Source organism: Herpailurus yagouaroundi, unplaced genomic scaffold, assembly GCF_014898765.1.
Source record: "Herpailurus yagouaroundi ecotype Mexico unplaced genomic scaffold, PumYag 140, whole genome shotgun sequence".
Classification (NCBI taxonomy): domain Eukaryota; kingdom Metazoa; phylum Chordata; class Mammalia; order Carnivora; family Felidae; genus Herpailurus; species Herpailurus yagouaroundi.
In genome coordinates this window covers 55,912,976-55,938,767 of record NW_024412395.1, presented here as the reverse complement: position 1 = coordinate 55,938,767, position 25,792 = coordinate 55,912,976, and the positions used below count along the sequence as shown (strand labels likewise).

The following is a 25,792-nucleotide window of genomic DNA, read 5'->3' as shown; positions in this document are numbered from 1 at the left end:
TTATATTTCTGTATTCCTCTTTCTTCTGCTAGACTGAAAGTTTCTCAGGCACAGAGACTTTTTTAATCTTTGTGTCTTGGCATGTATTTGGTGTTTAAATGTTTCTTGAACTTAACTGAATTTAAATATTGCTTTGATTTTTCATGGCAATATAACTGCATTTTCTTACTAGTTTTAGAAGAGTTTGTTAAGGTAGACAAAACTTACTTGTTCACATCATATGACTATTCATTCCTTAATATTTAATGAGTAAATGCTATTGTGAGATAGGCACTGTTTTAGGTAGTTAAGCCAAAGATAAGTTCCTTGCCCTCATTAAGGTCACATTCTACTGGTAGTAAGAGAAGCAGAACTTCTACAGATTTCCTTTAGATTATTCTGGTGTTCTTTTCTCTCTTCTCACAGACAGCATGGTAGAGTTGGATGTGAATAGAGGAATAGAACCCTACCAGATACAAGTTTTGCCTGGAAACCAGGGAAAAAACTGTCTTCCTACCCTCCTATACCAGATCACCCTTGACCCCAAGACTCAGAACGGTGGCTATTTACACATTTCCCCACAGGAATTACCCAGTTTTTCTGAGCAAGACATTCTTGCTACCACATTTATAAGCAAAATTAGAAAGAAAATTTTTCTTTGTGCATCACTGGCTTATTTGGATAAGTATATAGTCACTTTGGGGGGTGCCTGGATGGCTCAGTCTGTTAAGCTTCCTACTCTTGATCTCAGGTCATGATCTTGTGGTTAGTGAGATCGAGCCCTGCATCAGGCTCTGTGCGGACAGTGCAGAGCCTGCTTGAGATTCCCTCCCTCCCTTCCTCCCTCCCTCTCTGTCTCTGTCTCTGTCTTTCTGCCCCTCTCCCACTCAAGCGTGCGCACACACATGCGTGCTCTGTCTCAAAGTAAACTTGAAAAAAAGCATATACTTTGTTCACCACTGGATGGGGTTTTAGTAATTCTAAGATGAAGTATTAGCAGAGTTTGGGTTTTTGTTTTGTTTTAAGTTTTGTTTTGTTTTGTTTTTTATGTTTATTTATTTTTGAGAGAGAGACAGAGAGTGAGCTGGGGAGGGCAGAGAGAGAGGGAGACACAAAATCCAAAGCAGGCTCCAGGCTCTGACCTGTCTGCATAGAGCCCAACTCGGGGTTCAGATTCATGAACCATGAGATAATGACCTGAGCTGAAGTCAGGTACTTAACCAGCTGAGCCACCCAGGCGCCCCTCTTTATTTTTTTTTAAGTAATCTCCACACCGAACGTGGGACTCAAACTCACAGCCCCAAATCAAAAGTCGCATGCTCTTCTGACTGAGCCAGCCAGGCTCCCCTAGCAGAGTTTTTAAAATGGGCCACTCAGGGCGCCTGGGTGGCTCCGTTGGTTGAGTATCCAACTTCGGCTCAGGTCATGATCTCACAGTTTGTGAGTTTGAGCCCCACATCGGGCTCTGTGCTCACAGCTCAGAGCCTGGAGCCTGCTTCGCATTCTGTGTCTCCCTCTCTCTCTGCCCCTCCCCCCGCTCACACTCTGTTTCTGTTCTCTCAAAAATAAATAAATGTTAAAAAAAAATTTTTTTTAATAAAAGAAAATGGGCCACTGACCTGGATAGTTCCAACATGTTGTACTTGTTCTCAAACTGATACCAAATAAATAAGTTATAAAGTTGTGCAACAGAGAGATGCTTATATAGATCAACGATATTATGGGACAAATAGATTTTGGTGAATTAGGCTGAGAACTTGATCACCTCTGACTATATTTTCAGAAGTTAAAAACTTTCCAAATAGATATTCTGAAATGCTAGATCTCCTCTTTCTCATCAGACTCCCAAAACCAGAATTTTTACTCTTTTAGTAGCTTCCTTTCAACTATAGCCCTAAGAGCTGAATTAAATGTTTTTTCTCCTTTTATCCTCTGTGGTGGAGTTGGATATATAGATCCTATGTTTGAGGCATTTATATGGGTATTCATATTGTAGGAGCACTACTCTTACCTATTATAAAGATTCTTAATAGTGACAGGCTTTGGGGGTGACAGTATTACAAAGTAATAATTATTCAAATATTTCAATATTTCAATATTATTCAAATGTTTCAAAACTATTTTTAACAGTGTGAAAACTATTTTGTTTTTCAGTATCCTTGCCATGAAAAAGAGGACGTGATAAGTTGTTCAACTTATGAAATTCAAGTTACATGTGAATTCTGCCAGGTATGTATGCAGTATTTGGGGTTTTTAGCCATTTTCATATTTTAGGTTATAAAAATTTTCATAGTTATTTCTAGGTAAATATTTCAATATTTTTTTCTATTAAAAGAAAACACTTATCCGGTATATTAGTTTAGCTGATACTCCTGTTGTGTTTTTAAAGTATCAAATGGAGCATTAAAATACATACAACTATGACAAACATAAACATATTTTAGGGTTTGATTTCTACAGTGTCAGATAATACTAGTTCCATGAGATGTTACATAAAAAAGGATTTCAAATAGCAAATGAATGTGGCAAAAATGCCATATTCTAGGTGCTCCTTTAGTCATTTCACTTGAACATATTAAAGGCTTTAAAAGTCCTAAAGAAAAAAAGTCCTAAAAAAAAAAAAAAAAAGTCCTCCAGCATTTCCCAAATTTGTTTGATTACATACCTTGTTTCTATAGTAGCTGCTGTCATCCCTGTTGAATATGCTTTGGGAAACATTACTCTGAAGGCTTATTAACAAGCTAATATTGAAAAAAGAACAATGTTACTGAATTTTTAGCTGAGTCAAACACCGTTCTATGTAATTTTTAAAAAAAATTTTTAATGTTTATTTATTTTTGAGACAGAAGGAGACAGAGCATGAGTGGGGGAGGGGCAGAGAGAGAGGGAGACACAGAATGCGAAGCAGCCTCCAGACTCTGAGCTGTCAGCACAGAGCCCGATGCGGGGCTCAAACCCACGAACCATGAGATCATGACCTGAGCCGAAGTCGGACGCTTAACCGACTGAGCCACGCAGGTGCCCCAGTTATATGTAATTTTTAGAAAGAAAGCCAAAACATTGAAAACCTACAAGTTGATAGGAGTGATTGGGAACTTTAAGTCTAAATGAAAAATAGGAAAATAATCTTGACTCAAAAAAATTTTTTAGTTATTTTGTTCAAATCAGGATCCAAAAGAGGATTTACATGTAGTTAGTATTTAGGAGATTTATTAAATCTCCTCTAATTTATAACAGTTCCTGTCTACCTCCTCTCTTCTTGTGTACTCCATGATATTTATTTGTTGAAGTGACTAGGGCTTTGTCCTATAGAATTTGGCTGACTGCTTCCAGATTGTTTTCACAGGTTTTTCTACCTCCTATATTTCCTGTAGTTGGATCTAGAGATGCTCAGTTAGATTCAGGTTTGACACCCCGTTCCACCCCCCCACCCCCCCACCACCAACACACACACACCCTGCCTCTCTGGACTAGTTTCTTGTGCATAATGTCTGATTGTCCCATTCTTAGTGATGTTAAGGTTGACCTGTTTCCCATCACCTTTTTTGTTGATGGTTTCATCAGACATTGGTGACCTGGTCTAGATCCATTATTTCATTGGGGATTAAAGTGATGATTTTCTAATTGTTTCATTAATTCTTCACTTAAACTGTTGAACAGGAAAAATTTAGCCTGACAGACCCAGGTTCCTGACCTTTTCCTTTTGTAGTGTAAAATCTGCATGCTGCATGTATTTGTCTACTCATTATAAGAAAATGGAAGGGGGGGCACCTGGGTGGCTCAGTCGATTAAGTGTCCCCGACCCTTGATTTTGGCTCATGTCATGATGACAGCAGAGACTACTTGGGATTCCCTCTCTCCTCTGCAGCTCCCTTGCTGCTCTTTCTGTCTCTCAAAAATAAAGAAACTTTAAAAAAAAAAATTGAAGATGAAAGGGAAATAGGGCTAAAATATCAGTAAAAATGTTTAGTTCACATTGAAGTAGAAAAGGTAATAAGCTTAGTGAAAATCATATAATACTACATTTTAAATTATTCTTTAAAAATCTGTACTGTAAAATGTTAAGTCATCTCAATGTTTTATTATAGGCAATACAAGGACCTGTGGAATATGAGTGATGACAAACCCTTTCTATGCACTGCCCCTGGATGTGGCCAGGTAATATATAAATTACTTTAAATCATTTTGTATAGTCACATTTATTAAAACACTGATGACAGTTTTTGTTGTCATGAAAAGGATTTTCCTGCAATTTTTTGTAAAATTTTGGAGTTCGAATAAAAATAACCTAGAAAATTTTTGAGAAGAAATTCTTCATTTTTCTGAATAGAATATTTGAATTTTAAAATACACAATCTAATATGGGGAAAAAAAGTTAAAATTCCTGTAATGGAAAGGTGGATACCTAGATGAAATCCAGGGCTTAAAAGTTTTTTCATTTGACCATTATTGGCTAAAAATCATCGTAATTTGCTTAATTGGAAATGAAATATACATTATCTTGCTTGAAAATTATTTTACTTGCTGAACTCATAAAATTAATACTTACCTCTGACAATACCACTAATGCATTAATGTTCTTAATGTACTTAAGTCTAACATTTTCACTACAGAGCATGTGTGAAAGTATTTTCAGAAAAATCAGCATTGTTTCAAAAAATAATATTTCAGTGTTTTTAACAGGCTATTACATTATTAATCCATTGCTATTATGATAATTCTAACTTTATAGACACCAGTAAAAGGATAAATTTAATGTGTAGTCAAATTACAGAGTACTTAACGATACAAACTGTAGATCATAAATAAGCATTTGTGTTTCATTGGTTGTTATTTGTTTTCTTTAGTTGACATTTTAAATTGCATAATTTGACATACAATAAACTGCACATACTTATAACGTACAATTTCATGTTTTAACATGTATATGCTCATAAGACCATCACCATAATTAAGATAGTGAACATACTCATCACACCAAAAGTTTCTTCATGCCCATTTGTGATCCCTCCATTTGTTATCCCTCCTACCATTGTAAACCACTATTCTGCCTTATATCCCTATAGATTAGTTTACATTTTCTAGAATTTTATAGAGTCATACAGTCTGTACTTTTATCTGGCATCTTTTTTTCCACATAATTAATTTGTGATTTCCCATGTTATATAAATTCCCATGTAACCAATAAATTCTTTTTCGTTGATGAGTAATATTTCATTATTAAATGTGGACATTTGGCTTATTTCCAGTTTTCAGTTATTACAAATAAAACTGGTGTAAATATTTGTGTACAAGTCTTTTGTATGGATGAATGCTTTCTTTTCTCTTGGGTAAATGCATAGGAATGTAGTGGTGGGATCATATGATAGATATGTATTTACTTTTTTAAGAAATTGCCAAACTGTCTTCCAAAAATGGATGCACCACTTTACATTCTTACCAAGAGTGTATAAGAGGTCTGGTTGTGCCATATCTTTGCCAACATTTGGTGTTGTGTTGGTCTTCTCATTTTAGCCATTTTTATTGTATATCCTGTAGTTTTAATTTGCATTTCTTTGATGAAAAGATGAGCACTTATTCGTGTGCTTGTTGGACGGTTGCCATCCTGGATACCAGTCCATTGTCAAATAGTTTCTCTACTAAGTCTGGTTGGCATCTTAATTTTCATGATAAAAGCTTTTGAACAAGTCTTTCTAATTTTTGTGAAGTCTAATGTGTTAACTTTTTCTCTTCTATGGTTGTTGCTTTCTAAGAAATCTTGTCTAAGAAATCTTTGCCTACCTTTAGGTCACAAAGGTATTCTTTATTTTTCTGAAAGCTTGTTTTTTCATTCAGGTCTCTGTTTCATCTTGAACTCGTTTTTGTATATGTATATACTGGTGTGAGGTAGGAATTTAAGCTCACTTTTTTCCATGTGATTTTTCAGCATCATTTGTTGGAAAGGTTTTTCTTTCTCTATTAATTTGCTTCAACTCCTTCGTTGAAAATCAAATCACTGTGTAACTGTAGGTCTGTTTCTGAGCAGTCTACTCTGTTCCTTTCATCAGTTTGTCAACTTTATAGTATACACAATATCTTAATTACTCTAGCTTTATAATGATGCTTCCAGTCAGGAAAGGGAAGTTCACCAATTTAGTTCTTTCTCCTTTTGAAGATTGTTTTGGATAGTCTTTTAATTTTAGTCACTCTGGTGAGGATGTAGTTGTATCTCATTATGATCTTAATTTGCCTGATATCTGATGATGCTGAGCCAGGGTTGGTGCTATTTAGACAGGTTGTGCCTCTCTGATAAGGTGACATTTTAATTAAAACGTGAAAATGTGGGAGCAGACCCTGGAGGAAGAGTTTTTAAACTGAAGGAACAGCAAATATAAAGGTCCTAAGGAGGGAAAGGGTTTGGGTGTGTTTAAAAACAGAAAGACGACTATTGTGGCTGGAGCATGTAGTGACCAACAAGGATAAATAAGGGTAAGAGATGCTGTCAAGTAGAAAAAAAGAGTCCTACTCGATAGGACTCTGTCGACTGTGATCAGGTATTTGGGCTTTATTCACAGAGCGATGAAAAGCCATTACTGAGCTAAGAGCGCAAACGGGGAGTAGACTGACAGCTGTTAGGTGAGAGATAATGGTGTCTTTGTCTACATGCTAATAGTGGAAATATAGAGAAATAGACTGATTTGACATATATTTTGGAGATATATTTGATATTCATTTTTCTATAAATTCAAGAAAGCTATAAAAACTACACTTCTCAGAATTTTTTATGACTAGTATTTCCTAGGAAATTGAAAATTCATATAAAAATTGATTTTAGAAGTACCAATTTGGTGGTGGTAATGTAGTACAAGTTATTTTTTGTCATAAGTATCGATACTATTCCAAATTTGAAATTTAGCTTTAGTGCACTTAAATTTAAATTTTCAGATAGATTTTAAATTTCTTAAAACATATTTTGTTGATATTGTTATTTTGGAGAGAGACCAGTAGAAATCAGTGCAGAGAATACTAACTGTTGACTGTTGCTATTAAAAATGTTTTTAGGGGCGCCTGGGTGGCTCAGTCAGTTAAGCGTCCGACTTTGGCTCAGGTCATGATCTTGCAGTTTGTGAGTTCAAGCCCCACGTCAGGCTCTGTGCTGACAGCTCAGAGCCTAGAGCTCGCTGCAGATTCTCTGTCTCCTTCTCTCTCTGCCTCTTCCCCACTTGTGCTCTGTCTCGCTCTTGTCTCTCAAAAATAAATTTTAAAAAATGTAAAAGAAAAAATTAAAAAATGTTTTTATATGCCACTATTATGTATTTCACAGAAAGAGTTGCATTCATTGCATTTGTTTTAAAGTGATGTTCCACTGAATTTGGTGAAAGAGACAAAGTGAGATAATTTAGTGAAAGATTCATTTAACATGGGAACTCTTCTATTTTATTGGTAATAGCTTTGCTTTTGGTGATGCTTTCATTGAAAATTATCTCTTTGGTAGAATGTTTATACATTATAAGCTGTTTTGCAAAGGAAATTAAGATTGATTTTTTTTATTCAGTCTAAAGTGTCACTGGAGGTATGTTAATGTGAGTATGTGTGTATAACTTTCTGATGTTGAGTAGATTTCTTCAACTAGTAAAAAAGTAAGATGAGCTAGTGGTCTGATGGTTTTATAACTTAGTTGTACCTATTTAATCTGTTAATAATCTATATCATGGATGTGAATGCATGTATTAAATGCAGAATGACTGACTTCTTAGGAAGTTAGTTCTGGTAAGTGTTCAAGCCTTAGAAACAGATTTCTCAGATATCAGAGCTTAAATTCCTTATAGAAGCAACTGGTTTACCTCCCTTCCATCTGTCAGGTTACCCTTTTTAACTTTTTAAGAGAGATGGTTATCTTATCCTACTTTTCTTGACTGCCTTTCCATTTTATTCAGCTGTATGCTCAAAGCCTTGTTGTTTAGCAAAATGCTGTGTACATGTGTAACAGTTTGCATTGGGGTTGTACTCTGAATTGCCTGGGAGAAAGAAATTATGAATTCAGTATGTTGTTATTACTAGTAGTAGTATCATAATTTTTCTATAAAACTTACTTTCAAAATAAACTGTTTAATTTGGCTCAGAAAACGGTTCAAATAGATTTTGCAAAAATTTTAACTTAGCATGTAGTAGCTATTTTATAAGCATTTGTTGAAAAAATAATTTATTTCATTCATATACATAGATATATATTCATCTATCTATAGATATATCTGTCCTTTCCTGGTGACTGCCTTTTGACAAGATGACTGTTGACATTTTTTTTAAGTTTCTAGTTAAAGGTAAATAAATTACCTCAGGTGATAGCTAAGGTTCAACTCCCCTTTATCAGGTACCAGTTTCAATGTATTTTATCCATGTACATCAATAATATCTGATCAAAAATCTCTTAATAAATAGCATTTTGGTAAATTTGATCTGTAGATCATATGTGAGACTTCATAAATTCATATTTCTTGTTCTCCCCTTTTATTTTAAAAAAAAAATTTTTTTTAACGTTTATTTTTTTTGGGACAGAGAGAGACAGAGCATGAACGGGGGAGGGGCAGAGAGAGAGGGAGACACAGAATCAGAAACAGGGTCCAGGCTCTGAGCCATCAGCCCAGAGCCCGACGCGGGGCTCGAACTCACGGACCGCGAGATCGTGACCTGGCTGAAGTCGGACGCTTAACCGACTGCGCCACCCAGGCGCCCCTCTTCTCCCCCTTTTAATATTCACATGATCCTAAATGGTTTTTAGGGTTCTTTTAACTGTTCTTTTTTACTTAGGATTAAATTTGGTGCCATTTTCACATGTTTTATACAATTCGTGCAGTTCTATATGTAGTTGCTCTTTGATTTGGATATTTGTGGTCGAACCAATCCCGGCAGGGGATAGTGGTAGAATAAGTTCCTAGGAGATAACTTCCCATGTTCTTATCTGTTAATTATGACACCTCTACCAAAATGCATTTATTCACAAATGTTTAATTATTGCCTTCATGGGAGAAATTACATTGTTAGGTTCTTTGGACATAAAGTGAATCTTGGTTGAAGGTACTTTTAGTGTGGAATGTAATACATGTATATTTAAATTCTAATGTAAGGTAATTAAATATGCTAGTAAATTCTACACGTATGTTCATTCTCTAAGAGCAGTTATTCAGCAGTCTATGAAAAGACAGCTACTTCTTCCTCCAAATTTGGGAGTAATTCTTATAATGATAAAGCAATAGTAAGATAGCACTTGAGTGGGAAAGAGCTGGATTATAAAATGAACTGGTTTGTTATATTGATTGCTATTTCTTCACTGAATTACAAGAAGCATTTTTTTTTTAATATGGTAACATAAAGAACCTGATCTACTTCTTAATTTATTCAGGAGTAATATTTCTACAAGAGAAGGAATCCATTTTGATGGTTTAGGGGAACTGAGTTCAAATACGTATAATTTTAACATTCCCGTTTATAAGGATGTAGAACAGAGAGTTTATATCTCTTAATGTGGCATTTTATAATTATTGCCCTGAAATAAAATATAAGTGCTCCCTATTTGCAGTTATAATTGTTGCTCGATAAGGAGCATCTTCATAAAGGTTGATGTCCAGACATAATTTTATTTTAAAATGAACTAGTTTATTATATTGGTTGCTATTTCTTTGTTGGATTATAACAAAAGCATTCTTTTTTAACGTGGTAACATAAAGAACCTGATTTACTTCTTAATTTGTCCGGGAATAATATTTTTATAAGAGAATTCTCATTTTAAAAGTGGTAAGTAACCTGAAGTCTGGGTCAATACAGTGCTTTCCTCAGAAGTCATCGTATTGGACTTCTGAGGAATATATATTTGGAATATATATATGGAATATATATTTCTACTATGATAAAGCAAAAAAAAGAAAAAAACAGTAGTGGTGTGTTTTTAGTATCCAAATGAAATATATATCAAGTTTCTTTGCCTCAGGTTTTATGAGTTTGCCTCAGTCAAATGAGTTTTGTGACTTAGTAATACATCAGTATTGCTTATTCTTGGGTAATGGGTTTCTCTATGATTATATGAAGTCTTCTGTGTTTATCTATACTAACAATAGATTCTTTTATAGTTAACAAACTATTTCATTGTTAATGGTGGTTTTACATGTTGTGGAAATGAATTTCCTTATCATTTTACTTATTTGATCAAATTGAAAATCTTAACTATATTTTAAAACTTTTTGCCACAGCGTTTTACCAACGAGGATCATTTGGCTGTCCATAAACATAAACATGAGATGACACTGAAATTTGGTCCAGCACGTAATGACAGTGTCATTGTGGCTGGTTAGTATATGCTTTTATTAATAGCTTATATACATATTTCACCTGGAATGTGCACAATTTTTGTGTATTCTCTGTAAATAATATAGTCTGGTGATATTCCAATTCATTTACAGTAAATGTTGGCAACATGTATTTTACCCATTACATTTTCATGTTTCCTTCTGACCATTCATTTCACTTTTTTTTGTGTGGTTTTTCAAATGTAGATTTCAATGTCAGTTTTGTGGAAGTTAATTTAGAACCCCAGGAGCATTTTTTAGCATCTCCAGAATTTACATTTAATTGATAATTGAACTAATGTGATGTTTAGTTAGTGTTTCTTTTAGCTTTTTACACCTGGTTTACAATGCTGTGGGAAGATAGGAAATGATCAAGCTCCTCCTGTTGGAGAGAGATCAATTAGCTGACTTGCTCACTAGAATTTGTTTATATTTCTTTTGGGACTAAAACATCTGTGTTAGTAAAATACTCTCAATAAAGGGGCCTAAATTCAGTATTTGCTTTTCTTGTGTTTTGAGCCTATGAACATACAGTATTACATAAGCAGATGAATATCTTTCACAATATGTGAAAAGAGAAAATTCATGCATTGTTTTATTGTCCTCTCATGCTGTATTAGCTGCCCCTTTTTTGGTATTTAAATATATATACACACACGTCTATGTGTATGGACACACACATAATACGCATAGTTTTACTGCACTTTCTATATTTTATAAGTATCATGATAAGAAAACAAAGTTCATATAAAACTTAATATATTTATATAAATTTCAGACCCTTTTGTGTCATAACCACAAAGTCGTAAGTATTCAGAATCACCCCTAAATTATTATTTTCTAAAGTTTGGGTTATACTGCTTGTAAGTCTGGAATTAACCCTGATTATCTGAATATTATGAATATTTTGAAATTAATACCCAGCATAGAAATTGTCATATGCAGTGCTCTGGAGAGATAATGAGGCAGATGATTTTTCCTGTACTTTCAGTATCATAATTTTTGTACTGAAAAAATTTGAGGTAACAAAAAGTTGGTAATTTGTCAAAAACTAGGAAAAATGAAAGAGAGAATGCTCAGTGTATCTTTAGTTACGTAAAAGGAAGCAGAGAAGAATGAGCTATACATTTCTTTAAAATGGTATACATCAGATCTAAAGAGCTAGAACCAAAAAAAAGCAGTCAAACAAAGTAACAACAACCTGGACAGTTCACTCTCCTAGGCATGAAGGTCTTTGCTTGTCTGAAACTTCCTGCCCTAGAGCAATGTCTGGAAATTTTCAACTTAAAAATGTTTCGAGATTGGTTTCTAGAAATTTCCTGTTGCTTTACCTTTATTACAGTAGAAAAATAGAACATGTTCAAACACAGCACTTGACCATTTTTTTACTAACATATGTTGAAATAAGTAGTTTAGCATTACTGTATAATGCATGATGTGTGTGGTATATATTTGATGGTCAGTAGCCATAAGCCACTGCATATCATATTTAAACCATTGATGTTTAAACCGTGCCTGTGTTGATGTTTCTTTTCTCAGGCTTCATCATTCCAGTAATCACTAATAATGCATATGCATAAAACATGGTTATTTTTAAGCTCTTTCTCTCCCTTTAACACAAATTAGGAGCCTTCTGTTGAGGTGAGATAGACCTTTTGCATGTGAATACAAGAGTCAGATTTATATTCAGTTTACTAATTCAGCTATGATGGACTTAAACTGATAAGAGTATTCTGAGCCCTTACTGTAATAGAATTATAGAAGTCTTGTTGAGAGTTAGTGGGTATGTATGTTGTAGACTAACAGGTAAAATGATGGCAAGAGAGTCTCTTCAGTAATTTAGATAATATTAGTTGTGTTTGAAATAGGCTTACATTATGCATAATATGTGTGACATGTAGGTCATTTTAGTGTTAAATATATTTATATGTAGTAAGCATATCAGTACTCTAGATATATGTGGGGCAGAGATGAAACAATAAGTAATGCCCATTCTGGGGACACAGTATTTAACAAATATATGAATTTTAATCTTATAAAATCTTAAACCAGGATTCATCCTTATACATGTATTTAATTTAGGCTAGATTCCTAATACAACCTGTAAGTCAAAATGCACAGAATGTGAATAGAATTTCAGTGTGCCACCAACTCTGGTCAGTGTGAATAAATAGCCTGGAAAATTATGAGACCAAATAGGCAGAGTTCATAAAAATACTATTTTTTATTCAACATGGACCTTAACTGGCATTTATTCTATAACCAGTATATGTGTTAATGTACATAGCATAAGTACATATTCAAGGATAGTTAAAATATTCCAAGTTGTGAGAAAATAGAGTTGACTATTCCTCTACTGCCTAGAAATTAAGGTAGAACTTTACATAAATACGTAACTCTTAAATAGCCCCTTGTTCCAAACTTGAAAAATGCATTAAAATAGAAAATTGGCTTTAGCAGATAAGGAGGGAGGGTTGGTTATTTTTGTTGTTGTTGTTGTTGTTTTGGTTTGTTTTTGTTTCAGGGCTCTTGTTTTAACCTTCTTTTTCTTCCTTGTAGTATTTTGATCTACCTCCTAAAAATTCTGTTTTATCTTAAGCTTGCTTTCGTAATAGATTATGAACACTAGTGGAAGGGCCAGGCTAGAGTGAAGATACATGCTCTCGTCCTAGTTTTCCCCAAACTGCATGTATTTTAAACAATCATAATTGTTTAATAATGTAAAATTTTTAAAATTCTTACTGCCTTAAATAATGATAATAGTTGATCTCTGAGTAGAAGATGCTTGTCACTCTACTCAGAGAGAAGGTCTGGACTAAGGAAGAAGAAGGACTTTTTTCATACTTTTATGGTTCATAAAGTTGGAGGAAATATCTTGAACTGCAACAAAAACTTAACCAAATTTTGTTTGCTTTAAAGGAAGAGGTCTTTCCAAAGAGAATTAACAGCTGATTGAACCAGTCCTGCTAATTTGTTAATTTACTAGCTATATTTTAGGGTCCTGCATGATATTTAAATCTATGTGATTGCTTCTTGACGTTTATTTCAGATCAGACCCCAACACCAACAAGATTCTTGAAAAACTGTGAAGAAGTGGGTTTGTTTAATGAATTGGCAAGTCCATTTGAGAATGAATTCAAGAAAGCCTCAGAAGACGACATTAAAAAAGTATGTTGTTAACCATGAAATTTAAAAAAAGAGTACTTCTAACAGAACAATAATCATAGCTAACACTTCCTGCTTTCTTATTTTAGAAATGCTGGTTGGCATTTTGGAATTCCTAACATTTTCTTTTAACGTTTGTATTTTAGATGCCTCTAGATTTATCCCCTCTTGCAACACCCATTATAAGAAGCAAAATTGAGGAGCCCTCTGTTGTAGAAACAACTCACCAAGATAGTCCTTTACCTCACCCAGAATCTACTACCAGTGATGAAAAGGTTAGAAATTTGCATTTTTGGTAGAAATAGAAACTTAGTGTAAAAAAATCACCCCAAGTAAAGTTTAGTATTTGATTTACATAAAATGTTAATGTAATAAGTTGTACATAATGGAGTGTCAGGTTGTAATAGTCTTATATGTAAAAGCCTGTGAATACTCATGGAAATTTCAGGGCAAGAAGACGTCACTTTTGTAAAAAAAATTGGCTTTTTATTACACAGAAAAATTATAGGGGAGGACAGCAGTCATTTTAAATAAAACTTATTTTTTAAAGGCTACACAAATTTATAAAAACTTAATTTTTCTGGGTTTTGTTATTTTATTCTTTGCTACTTTTTTTTTTTTAATGTTTATTTTTGAGAGAAAGAGAGTGCAGGCGGGGGAGTTGGGGACATAGGGGGTTGGGACATAGAATCTGGAGCTGCGAGATCATGACCTGAGGTGAAGTAGGACGCCTGACCGACCGAGCCACCCAGGCGCCCCTATGCTTCACTGCTCTTATATAGTGACAGCTTTATCTTTACTTCTAAAAATTGTTCGAACCAAGGTTATTTAGGCTTTTTAAGGGCTAAAGCAATACTCATTCTCAGCAATGGGTCTTTGGTACTGCCAACTGAGGTGATGGTGATACTGTCTTAGTACAGGCCTTTTGTATTCAATTTACGGCTTATTCCTGGATCTTGAATACCTTGGTAATTTGGGACCCTCTGGGCTATAGTATGGGTTGAGTAACCATTATTGTGAGTATTTCTTGATTGCTTTTTTTCATAAGCACATCTAATGAACACATGGGGTGCTATGTGTGGCACAATGAAGAAGCATTGACAATGTTTCTATGTAGATTATTTTATTCTAAAACCATAAATGGATTAATGGATTGCTGTCATGGCAGAGGATGACATGGCTTTGACCTTAGATGTTTTGTGGGGTGTTTTCCTCAGTTCCTAATTATAAAAGTGAGTCTCTTTATAAAAACTTTAAGAATATGGAAAAATATAAGGAAGAAAACCAAAATCTCCTCTTAGCCCATAATTGAGTGATAAGAAATACTAATATTTTGAAACATTTTTTCCTAGATATATGCGTGCATTTATACAAGTATACTGTGTAAGTGAATAGCTCATTAGAAGGATAGATACAAAGAAAAATTCGAAGAAAGATCCTAGTTTACTTTTTAATTTAAAAAATTTATTTTTAATTTTTTTTTAAGTAAGCTGTACACCCATCATGGGGCTTGAACTCATGACCCCAAGATCAAGAGTCACATGCTCTACCAATTGAGCCAGCCAGGCATCCTGATCCGAGTTTACTTTTATATCATGCATTCGACATTCAACATTAATGAACATTTTCCCACATCATTAGAAAATTTCCAAAATCATAATTTTCTTCATTTTTTGAGAATTTTATTTAAATCCAAGTTAGTTAACATGTAGTGTAATAATGGTTTCAAGAGTAGAATCTTATTGATTCATCACTTACATATAGCATGCAGTGTTCATCCCAACAAGTGCCTCCTTAATGCCCATCCCCCTACCCAGCCACCCCTCCAGCAGCCCTCAGTTTGTTCTCTGTATTTAAGAGTCTCTTATGGTTTGTCTCCCTCTCTGGTTTTATCTTATTTTTGCTTCCCTGTATTCATCTGTTTTGTTTCTTAAATTCCACATATGAGTGAAATCGTATGATATTTATCTTTTTCTGACTTATTTTGCTTAGCATAATACATTCTGGTCCCATCCACATTGTTGCAAATAGCAAGATCTCATTCTTTTTGATTGCCGCGTTATATTCTATTGTATAGATATACCACATCTTCTCTATCCATTCATCAGTCAGTGGACATTTGGGCTCTTTCCATAATTTGCCTATTGTTGATAGTGCTGCTATAAACATTGGGGTGCATATGCCCCTTCAGTCAGCATTTTTGTATCCTTTGAATAAATACCTAGTAGTACAATTGCTGGGCCATTATGTAGCTCAATTTTTAATTTTTTGAGGAACCTCCATACGGTTTTCCAGAGCGGCTATACCAGTTTACATTCGCACAAAATCATAATTTTTAATGGTTGTACTTTATCATTATCTTAATGTATTTAATTATCTTGTTCTTTTTTGGACATAAAGGTTTCCACATTATCACAGTTACAGGAAATATTGTTAACTCTTTGATATGAATATCTTTTTTCCTAAAGATCGTGCCAGTCCCTTCACACTCAACAGTTTTTCCCTGTTCATTGCTGCTTCAGCTTCTTTCAGGAGTAATCCTTGCTACATTCCTCCCTCAGTCATTAGCCTCCTCCTGGGCAGGCATAGCCATGCCAATTTGTTAAAGTCCATTCTGGGCCCCCTTCACTTTTCTTTCTAGGTGAGATCACCTAGACCATAACTTTAAAAACCATCTACATGCTGATGACTCTCAAACTTCTATCAACCAAGGTATCTCCTGGATTTCCATATTCATCTCTCACTCCCGTCTTGACATTTCCTTTTCTATGACTGAAAGACATCTTAAACTTAATACATCTAAATCAGAACTCTTGATTTTTTTTCCATAATTCTCCCTATCTCAGTAAATTTTCTCTCCATCCCATTGAGTTGCTCAAGTCAAGAATCCTTCATTTCTTCCTTTTCTTCACACCAACACCTATAGCAAATCTTATCAGACTTACTTTCTGAAATATTAATTTATCCTCTTTGATCTTCAGTGTCATCACTTTAGTCCCAAGCCATCATCTTTTACTTGGATTGTTAATAATTACTTCTAACTGGACTTTCTACTTCCATCTCCAATATTCTATAGGTAGCTTTATTTTTAATACATTATATAATCACTTTCCTGCTTAAAATCCTTCAGTGGTTAGCCATGGCATTTAAGATAACTAATAGTCCTTTCATAAGGCCTCATTGATCTGAGCTTGTCTGCCCATTCGACCTTCACTTCATGCCACTCTGATGTATTCCCCAAATATTCTAAGTTTTTTCCTACCTTAAAGACATTACTCTTGGTATCGCTTCCCTCTCCCTAGATAGAATTTTCTCCGGCTATCCTTTCAGTATCTGTTCATCCAGCACCATTTTTTGCAGAAAAGCTCACCTCACCTCCCTATGTATGCTATCTAAAGTAAGCCAACCCCAACCTTCCCTCAGTTAATCTTTCATGATTTATTATGTTGTACTGTTATTTTATAACATACTACTATTTGGAATTTTCTTGTTCTACTTGTTAATTGTCTCTTTCTTCCCAGTAGCCCTTGAGGGCATGCTATAAATTCTCAAACTTGTTGAATAAATGAAGTTCCAATAGTACTAGTTGATCTTTTCTTCCTATGTAGCTAAATAAGATTTTGATAGTAAGAGGCAGCGTAAAGACCAATTCTAAGAACACAGTAGACCCAATTTTTACCCTAACTAGTAAAAGGAGTTCTAGGTAAAGCTCTTAATCTCTTCCTAATCTGTAAAACTGGGGAAAAGACCATCTTTAAGGTCCTGGCTAACTCAACAAATTCTGTGTTTTTCTTTAATTTGCAAAGATTTCACTCCAGTAATTATTTTACATTCAGGATATCAACATTACTTGACCTTTTGACATTAATAAATTGTAGCAAACATTTGTATTAAAATTTTTTAATCATTTCTATTACTAATTTGTATCAGTCTCTCTGGATCTGTTTCCCCTTTTTACAGTATAATGATGGAGTAGGACTAGGCAGTCTCTCATGGATTTTCAGAAATGTTCATGGAATAATAGCCAAGTTACTTAGCCTGTTTCTGGATTGATAGGAAAACAAGTAGTATGGGAAAAAAAAAAAAACACCACTCTGATGTTTTTATTTTTATTATTTTTTTAGGTGTTTTTAAATTCAAATAGGAACGTTGTATTTGACACTTTTTAGCTACTTCTAAAATTTTCTTTTTAATAACTTTAGTTTGTAAAATTTTAAATAACTTTGGACATTACTTTGGGGGAGGGTATTATTCTGCAGATGCTTTTAATTTTTTTTTTTTTAACGTTTTATTTTTTTTGAGACAGAGAGAGAGCATGAAGGGGGGAGGGTCAGAGAGAGAGAGGGAGATACAGAATCCGAAACAGGCTCCAGGCTCCGAGCTGTCAACACAGAGCCCGACGCATGTAGATGCTTTTAGAAGTGTGTTATATTCTGTTCGCTTTTAAGTTTCATGGATTGACTTATAATTTAAAAAAATGTTTTGTTAATGTTTATTTATTATTAGAGAGAGAGAGAGCTCTTGAGAGGGGAAGGGCCAGAGAGAGAGGGAGACACAGAATCTGAAAGCACACTCCAGGCTCCGAGCTGTCAGCACAGAGCCTGCTGCAGGACTTGAACTCCCGAACCGTGAGATCATGACCTGAGCCAAAGTCAGACACTTAACCAACTGAGCCACACAGGCGCCCCGGATTGACTTATAATTTTAAATCCCACCCTTTTTTATTTCATCACTAAATAGGAGGTACCATTGGCACAAACTGCACAGCCCACATCAGCTATCGTTCGTCCAGCATCATTACAGGTTCCCAACGTGCTGCTTACAAGTTCTGACTCCAGTGTAATTATTCAGCAAGCAGTACCTTCACCAACCTCAAGTACTGTGATCACCCAGGCACCATCCTCCAACAGGCCAATCGTGTAAGTGATGATTTGGGCCAGTCATTGAACTGTTTATGAATCAAGTTTTTCTTGTCACAGTTTTTCCCACGACATGTAATTCAAATTGTGGCCTTAGTTTTGTGTGTGTATGTTAATCATGTTCTGCATGCTTTGATTTTTGGAAAAAGTATTTGGGTTGTCTTTTTCTCTTAGTGTTATCTAATAGATTAGAAAATAAATATCTAAAACTTAATTTTTAAAAAAAATCGCATTGAATGAATTTAAGGTGGTCTCTAATTTTCATGCTATTTCACACAGAATACATAAAATTACTCCAGCAGATAACATTTTTTTCAGTTCTTAAACATATGTCAAGACTTTGGTTTTTTCCCCAAACATTTTAAGTAATCTCTACACTCATCATGGGGCTCAACTTACCTGATCAGAAGTTAAATGCTGTACCAACTGAGCCAGGTGACCCTCAAGACCTTCTGATAAGAATTTTTCTCATTCAGCATATTGGAGATTGTCCTGTTTTTCTGGACCTGTTGTTTCTCCACACTGCTATATACATTATGTATTTAGAATACAATTAAAAATAATAAAATTTTGTAATTTGCTTTGCAGTGGTTAGAAAATTTATTTTTAAATGATATGATAATAGTAAAAATACTCTCGTGTTGTTAGAAGTGGCTGATAAGGATTTCTTACCTTTAATTATTCTTCTTTTGTTTTTCTTAGTCCTGTACCGGGCCCATTTCCTCTTCTGTTGCATCTTCCTAATGGACAGACCATGCCTGTTGCTATTCCCGCATCAATTACAAGTTCTAATGTGCATGTTCCAGCTGCAGTCCCGGTAAGTTTGAGGTTTAGACTCTGTAAACTGATTTAGGGCTGCTTGATTGGTTTATGAAACTGAATCCAAAAAAGTACTTACTAGGGGTTAGTAGTGTGTATTCATTCATATTTATAATGACAGCATATACCATTCAAGACAAACATAATTAATTGGTTAGAAAATGTTTTTCCATCCTCTCAAATTTTTCTTTTCCTTGTTTCCATACAACACCCAGTGCTCATCCCAACAAGTGCCCTCCTCAATGCCCAGCAACCCTCAGTCTGTTCTCAGTATCCAGGAGTCTCTTATGGTTTGCCTCCCTCTCTCTAACTTTTTTCTTTTTCCCCTTCCCCTCCCTCATGGTCTTCTGTTAAGTTTCTCAAATTCTTCCTTGTATTTTTAATTTTAAGAAATTTATTCCTTATTCAGCCCATTTCACTTTGACTAGATTTGTAGAATTCAATTATTAACACAGATTTCTGTTCTTTAGGAATATATGTGTACAAAAACACATGTCCAGTAATTCCATGGTACTTTGATTATTGCAAGAATTGTTTATAAGGACGCTCTCTGTGAACTTTTATGGAAATTGACAAATTTTAAAAGATAAATCAGGACAGTAGATAATAAGGGTTTGCAGTTTTCTGATTCTGAACTCTCAAATTTGTATAACCATTGTGCAGATATAGCACAAATCTCATATCGAATATATCCTCTAGCAATTATTTGTTAATATATTTTGCATAGCTTGTTCGGCCGGTCACCATGGTGCCTAGTGTTCCAGGAATTCCAGGTCCTTCCTCCCCTCAACCAGTACAGTCAGAAGCAAAAATGGTAAGCAAGATTTTACTTGTTCTGTACATTTCTTGAGCCTGTTTTGAATTAGTTTTTCCATTAAAGCCTGCTTCCAAATGTACAGTTTAGATCACATCTTATAAAGCTTTGGAATGTATTACACTATGCAAGAACCAGATAATATGGAAGAGTTTCCATTAGCATAGTGACTAATTAGTGGTACTTTAAAATAAATGGATGAATTTGAGAGTAAAGTCCTAGTTCTTGTCATCGGTTTGTCTGCTTTTGAGCTGTGGCGTTTTGAACAAAATCTCCTCCTTGTGGTGGCTAGGAATATTACAGCTGAAACTAGGTGTAAACATTGGAAGGCCATACAGATGGTTTTTAGGTGTAAACATTGGAAGGCCATACAGATGGTTTTAAACAGTGATAGGAATTAGTAGAACAGTATTGACAAGAATTCTGAAATTGTATACAAGTTAGTAAATGTAGCACATAATACATAAAGAAAATCCATATTTTTGAGTTGCGTTTTGACACCAAGAAACTGGTGGTGTTTAAGGGATAAGCTATAGATTAGTAGTCCAAAGACATGGGTTTTAATTTTAATTCTGACTCTGCTGTTCATTACCCTTAATCAAGCCATTTTAATTTTGAGGAGAGTCAGTATTCTTAGGTGTAAAGAGATTAAACGTTGATTTTTAGAGTGTCTCTTAGCCCCAAATTCCATAAATGTGCTAAATTCCTTGGCAAAAAACTAAAGCTGCTTTTTGTTTTTTTAATCCATGTAATTCTCCCTTCTATAGTCTTAACACATTTTCAGGACTAATTCTGAACATCAGTTAATGTATCCTTAGAAAAATTAAATGATAATTTTGCATCAGTTCTGTGCTAGGCAGTATACTAACAGTATAAATGTGTACATATAAAAACCATTATATATTGCAAAGTTTCAAGTTTTTTACCTCTATTCTCCATTGCTAATAATCTCAAAATGGCATGTGATAATTAACAGTAAAACTTAACACACCATCTGAATGAACAATGTTTGAAGAGTGTAAAAATTAGCTAGTTATTGATTGTGGTGAGAGAACTTAAGAAAACCCAAGAGGGCAATTTTTTGCATTAACAGCATGTTTAACTCAAAGCTTTGGAAATACTAAGATGCATCTTCACTTGATAGCAAAAAAGCTTCATTGGGAATGTTTTTTACACTTCCTAAACATACCGTACTAGTGAAAAATTCAATTTAGTGAGAACTGAATAGAGTAGAAATAGGAGTTAACGAGATCTGTTGTTCTATCCTGCATCTAAAAATACTTTTACATATTCAGTGGACTTTTTTTCCTAGCAAATTAATTCAAAAGGAACAAGTCAGATTTAAAGAAATACTTTTGGCTATAAGAGTAGGCCATACTTGTAGGAACTATTAAATTTAATACTTCCTTGAATAACTTTTTCTTTTAGGTCATCAGGAAATTAACAAGAATAAGAGTGTTTTGTGTGCTTGTATATTAAAAAAATCAAAGCTATAACTTTATATATGGAAAATAATCATTGGTTGAAGGCCCAAAAAATAGCATGGGGAGTCATAGATTGCCCTACTTAAATTTAACAATCCAGTTAAATTTATTATTAGGATTTTGCTAATGTAAAATAACCATATTTAGGTGATTGCCTATTTTAATTGGAGTAGTAAATAAGATTGTCCAGTTTTAATTAAATAAAAAGACTCAGAAATTAGTCCGTTTCCTTTTTTTTTTTCCTAACTTTTCATTATGGAAAATTTCAAACATATACAAAGTAACCAGTATAGAATAATGAACCCCCATGTACCCATCACCAGCTTCAATTATTAGCACTGTAACTGCCATTCGTGTTTTATCTATGCCTCAGACCATTCCCTACCCAACTCAATTATTTTTTAATAGGCCTTTCTCAGTGTAAAATTTATATACATTGAAATGAACCAATTTTAATTTTGATGTATAAGTGTATTAATGTAACTCACACTGCTATCATGATATAGAATATTAACATCTACCCAGAAAGTTTATTTCCCTTCGCAATCAGTATACCTTCCCAACTGTTGTCACCAGCAATTAGTTCTAGAATTTAATATAAATGAATCCATGTATATTCTTGTGTCCAGCCACAAGATTTATCAATGTTGTTGAATGTATTGGTTTGCTGCTTTTTATTGCTGAGTACTATTCCATTGTGGGAATATAACACAGTTTCTTTATCCATTCTCTTGTTGGTGGACACTTGAATGGTTTTCAGTGTTTAGCATTGTCAACAGAGATGCTGTGCACGTTCTTGTGTAACTCTTCTTGCGGATGTTTATTTTCATTTGGCCTATCTACTGAAGGGTAGAATTTGCTGAGTAAGGGGTAGGTATACATTTAACTTTGTAAGAAACTGCCAGACCATTTGCCAAAGTTCTGAATTCTCACAGAGTATGGGAATTCCAGTTGTTCCACATTTTTGCCAGCATTTGGCTTTGTCTCATTTTCATTGTAGACATTTCTAGCAGTTTGTAGCAGTATCTTATGGTTTTATTTAATTTCTGATTTTGCCAGATGCTTTTGTGGTATCTTCTGCTGATTTCTTAAAATGGGTTGTCTCTTATTTTTATGTCATAGGAACTTTTTAGATATACTAAATATGAAATTTTTGTTACATATGTCTTACAAATATTTTCTGTTAGTGGGTAGCTTGGCTTTACTTTTCTTAATGATAGTACAAACATCTCATTCATTGCTACTTTTATCTCTAATGGTTTCTCCTAGTTAATTGGGTTTAATGTGCCTATGTTTTTTTGGCTTAAAGTGGAAGCTTGGATTATTGATTAAACCTTTTTACCTTTCCAGTATAGGCATTTAAAGCTATAAATTTCTTTCCACAAATTTGGTCTGCTGAAATTTCATTATCATATATCTTTTAATTTCCTTTGTGATTTCTTTGAACTACTGGTGCTTATATAAAAGTATATTGTATAATTTCCAAATATCTGGGGGGTTTCCTTTTTATCTTGATTTCTGTTTTAATTACGTTGTGGTTTGAGAACATACCACCTTTGGTATATTTGATTGTCCTATGTTTCCATTTTCTAATATATCATACCTGTTTGGCTCATTTGTGAAAATTAGATATTGCCCTTCTATCCAGGTAATATGAACTGGTAACAAAATACCAATTGCCTAGAATGCTAAGGGAATTCTGATTAATTGGGGGTTTTGTTGTACAGAAATAATTTCACATTTCATCATTGGTTTTATATTTTTATGAAATATTGCTAGTCTGTTTTCCCTTAGTCTATAATGTTCATTTTATATTACTGTCTAAGAATTTTCACTGCTTGCGTGTCATCAACTATACTTCTATATTGTTACAAGTACAAAACCAATCTACCGACATTGGGAAATGACCTAAAAATAGTTTGGGTTTTGTAGTTGGTTTCAGGTTCATATGTTTTTCCTCAGTCTCATTTAATAATTATTTCTGTCAATTGTCATTTATTTAACATACATTTCTTAGGTGCTAAGAAATTCAGCAGATGTGATCTTAAATTTTGAGTTTCTCTTGCAAATCGTTCTGGTGATCATCAAGAGAGGCAAAGAAGTCTTCTTTTAAGGCCATTGATTATATTCTTTAGCAGTTAGGATTATATCAGTGAGTTGTTTGTTTTTGGTGCCCTTGATAACTTTTGTGCATAAAAACCATTATTCAGGGACTGCTTTTATTTATTTGATTTTTTTTTTTCAGGGACTGCTTTTAAAAAATATATTAGATTTATTAAAGTTACAAATTCAGAAAGTTCTTCCCTGAATTTTTAAGGCCAGTTTACAAATCCAAGTATATAATTGCTTTTAAAGGTCTTCAAATATAATTAATTTTAAACATGCCAAACTTCATTTTAAACTTAATATATCCTGTTTTCCCTATAGGTACCTCAGTTGTCTAATAAACTTCTCTAAGTACTTTAATAACCTTTTAAGTTTAATTAAACTTATAGATATGAGGCTTGGTTTTCTTAAATAGTCCATTATTGGGAGGCTTATGAGATTATTTTAGCTCTTCCAATTAAAATCACAAGACTGAATTGATCTTTTAACCATTTTAAATTGAAATTCAAGGGTAACCTATTACTCTGTGGCAAGTTACTTTAATTACTTTCAGAACATAGAATACCAAATAGGTACAGATGATTTTAAAATTTGAATTAATATGTCAGTGTCATTGATTTTTAGCCCCCTGGAGCTTAATAAGGTAAAAGACTTACCAATTGAGGAAATAATTGTATCTTCCCAACTGAAGAAAGTTGAGACTGGTTTCCTTAATGACAGGTAAATGATCACAGGACTTGATTCTCCATCAGTGATAGGACTCCAAATACAGTTTCTCCAAATGAGTGATTCCCAGCTCTTATCCCTTTGATTCATGTTACACATTAAATAATTTTTTTTGCCAGTCTGCTAACCCTCTAGTAAAATTTACAATGTCTTCTTTCAGGCTTGAGTTGGACTGTGCTTTGTTGTTGCCTTCAACTCTTTGAAAATACTTAAACATCCTCCCTGTTTGTTTTTGCTAAAATGATGTGTGGTTCAGAAGATGTTATATACAAACCTAATGGTAACCACAAATCAAAAATTGGTAATAGGTATGCAAAAAAAATAGAGAAAGGAATCCAAATATATCACTGAAGAAAGCCAACTTGTGGTGAGAGAAGAGAGCAAGGGAAGAAAAAAACAGAAGATCTACAAAAACAATCACAAAACAAATGACAGAATACCAATAAATACAGACTTATCAATAATTACTCTGAATGTAAATGGACTAAACATTCCAAAAAAAAAAAAGGCATAGGGTGATGGGAGGGATAAAAAAAAAATAAGACCAGTGTATATGCTGCCAACAAGAAACTCCTTGCAGACCCAAAGTCACATGCAGATTGAAAAAGAGGGGATGCAGAAACATTTATCATGCAAAGGGGTGTGAAAAGAAAGCTAGGGTAGCAAGAGCTGTATCAGACAAAATAGACTTTAAGACAAAGACTGTAACAAGAGACAAAGAAGGACACTACATAATCATTAAGGGGGACTCCAACAAGAAGACGTAACAATTGTAAACCCTTATACACCCAGAATGGGAGCACCCAAATACATAAAACAGTTAGTAACAAATATAAAGGAACTAACTGATGGTAACACAGTGATTGTAGGGAACTTAAACATCCTATTTACATCGATGAAATCAATTAGGAAACTGTGGCTTAGAATGATACATTGGACTAGTGTTTTAATAGACATATTCAGAATATTCCATCCTACAATAGCAAAATGCACATTCTTTAAGTACACATGAAATATTCTCCAGATTATATATTAGACCACAAAATAAATCTCTACAAATGCAAAAAGATTGAAGTTACCGTGCATCTTTTCAACCACAATGCAGTGAAACTAGAAATCAGCCATAAGAAAAAAATCTGAAAAGAGCTCAAATACATGGAAGTTAAATAACATGCAACTAAACAGTGAATGAGTCAACCAACAAGTCAAAGAGGAAATCAAAAAACACATGGAGACAAATGAAAATGAAAACACAATGGTCTAAAATCTTTGGGAAGCAGCAAAAGCAGTTCTCAGGGAAAAGTTTATAGCATTACAAGCCTACCTCAAGAAGCAAGAAAAATCTCCAATATTAGCCTAGCCTTACACCTAAAGGAGCTAGAAAAAGAACCCAAACCCAAACCCAGCAGAAGGAAGGAAATTATAAATATCAGAACAGAAATAAATGATCTAGGAACTAAA

General features: G+C 34.0%; 1 protein-coding gene across 7 annotated transcripts in view; it reads left to right on the top strand.

Moving 5' to 3' along the window:
• Positions 1 to 25,792, top strand: part of ATF2 (activating transcription factor 2) — an 83,688-nt gene that overhangs the window by 29,720 nt on the left and 28,176 nt on the right. For 5 of the 7 annotated variants that reach the window (XM_040475441.1, XM_040475440.1, XM_040475442.1 and 2 more), the window contains 8 exons: positions 2,134 to 2,208; positions 4,068 to 4,137; positions 10,203 to 10,299; positions 13,348 to 13,466; positions 13,610 to 13,738; positions 18,204 to 18,382; positions 19,085 to 19,199; positions 19,929 to 20,015. In XM_040475441.1, the coding sequence (XP_040331375.1) occupies positions 2,177 to 2,208; positions 4,068 to 4,137; positions 10,203 to 10,299; positions 13,348 to 13,466; positions 13,610 to 13,738; positions 18,204 to 18,382; positions 19,085 to 19,199; positions 19,929 to 20,015 (828 nt within the window). In that variant the 5' untranslated portion in view covers positions 2,134 to 2,176. Of the gene's footprint in view, positions 1 to 2,133; positions 2,209 to 4,067; positions 4,138 to 10,202; positions 10,300 to 13,347; positions 13,467 to 13,609; positions 13,739 to 18,203; positions 18,387 to 19,084; positions 19,200 to 19,928; positions 20,016 to 25,792 lie in introns of those variants that run through there. The other 2 variants (XM_040475443.1, XM_040475446.1) reach the window with 2 other exon arrangements.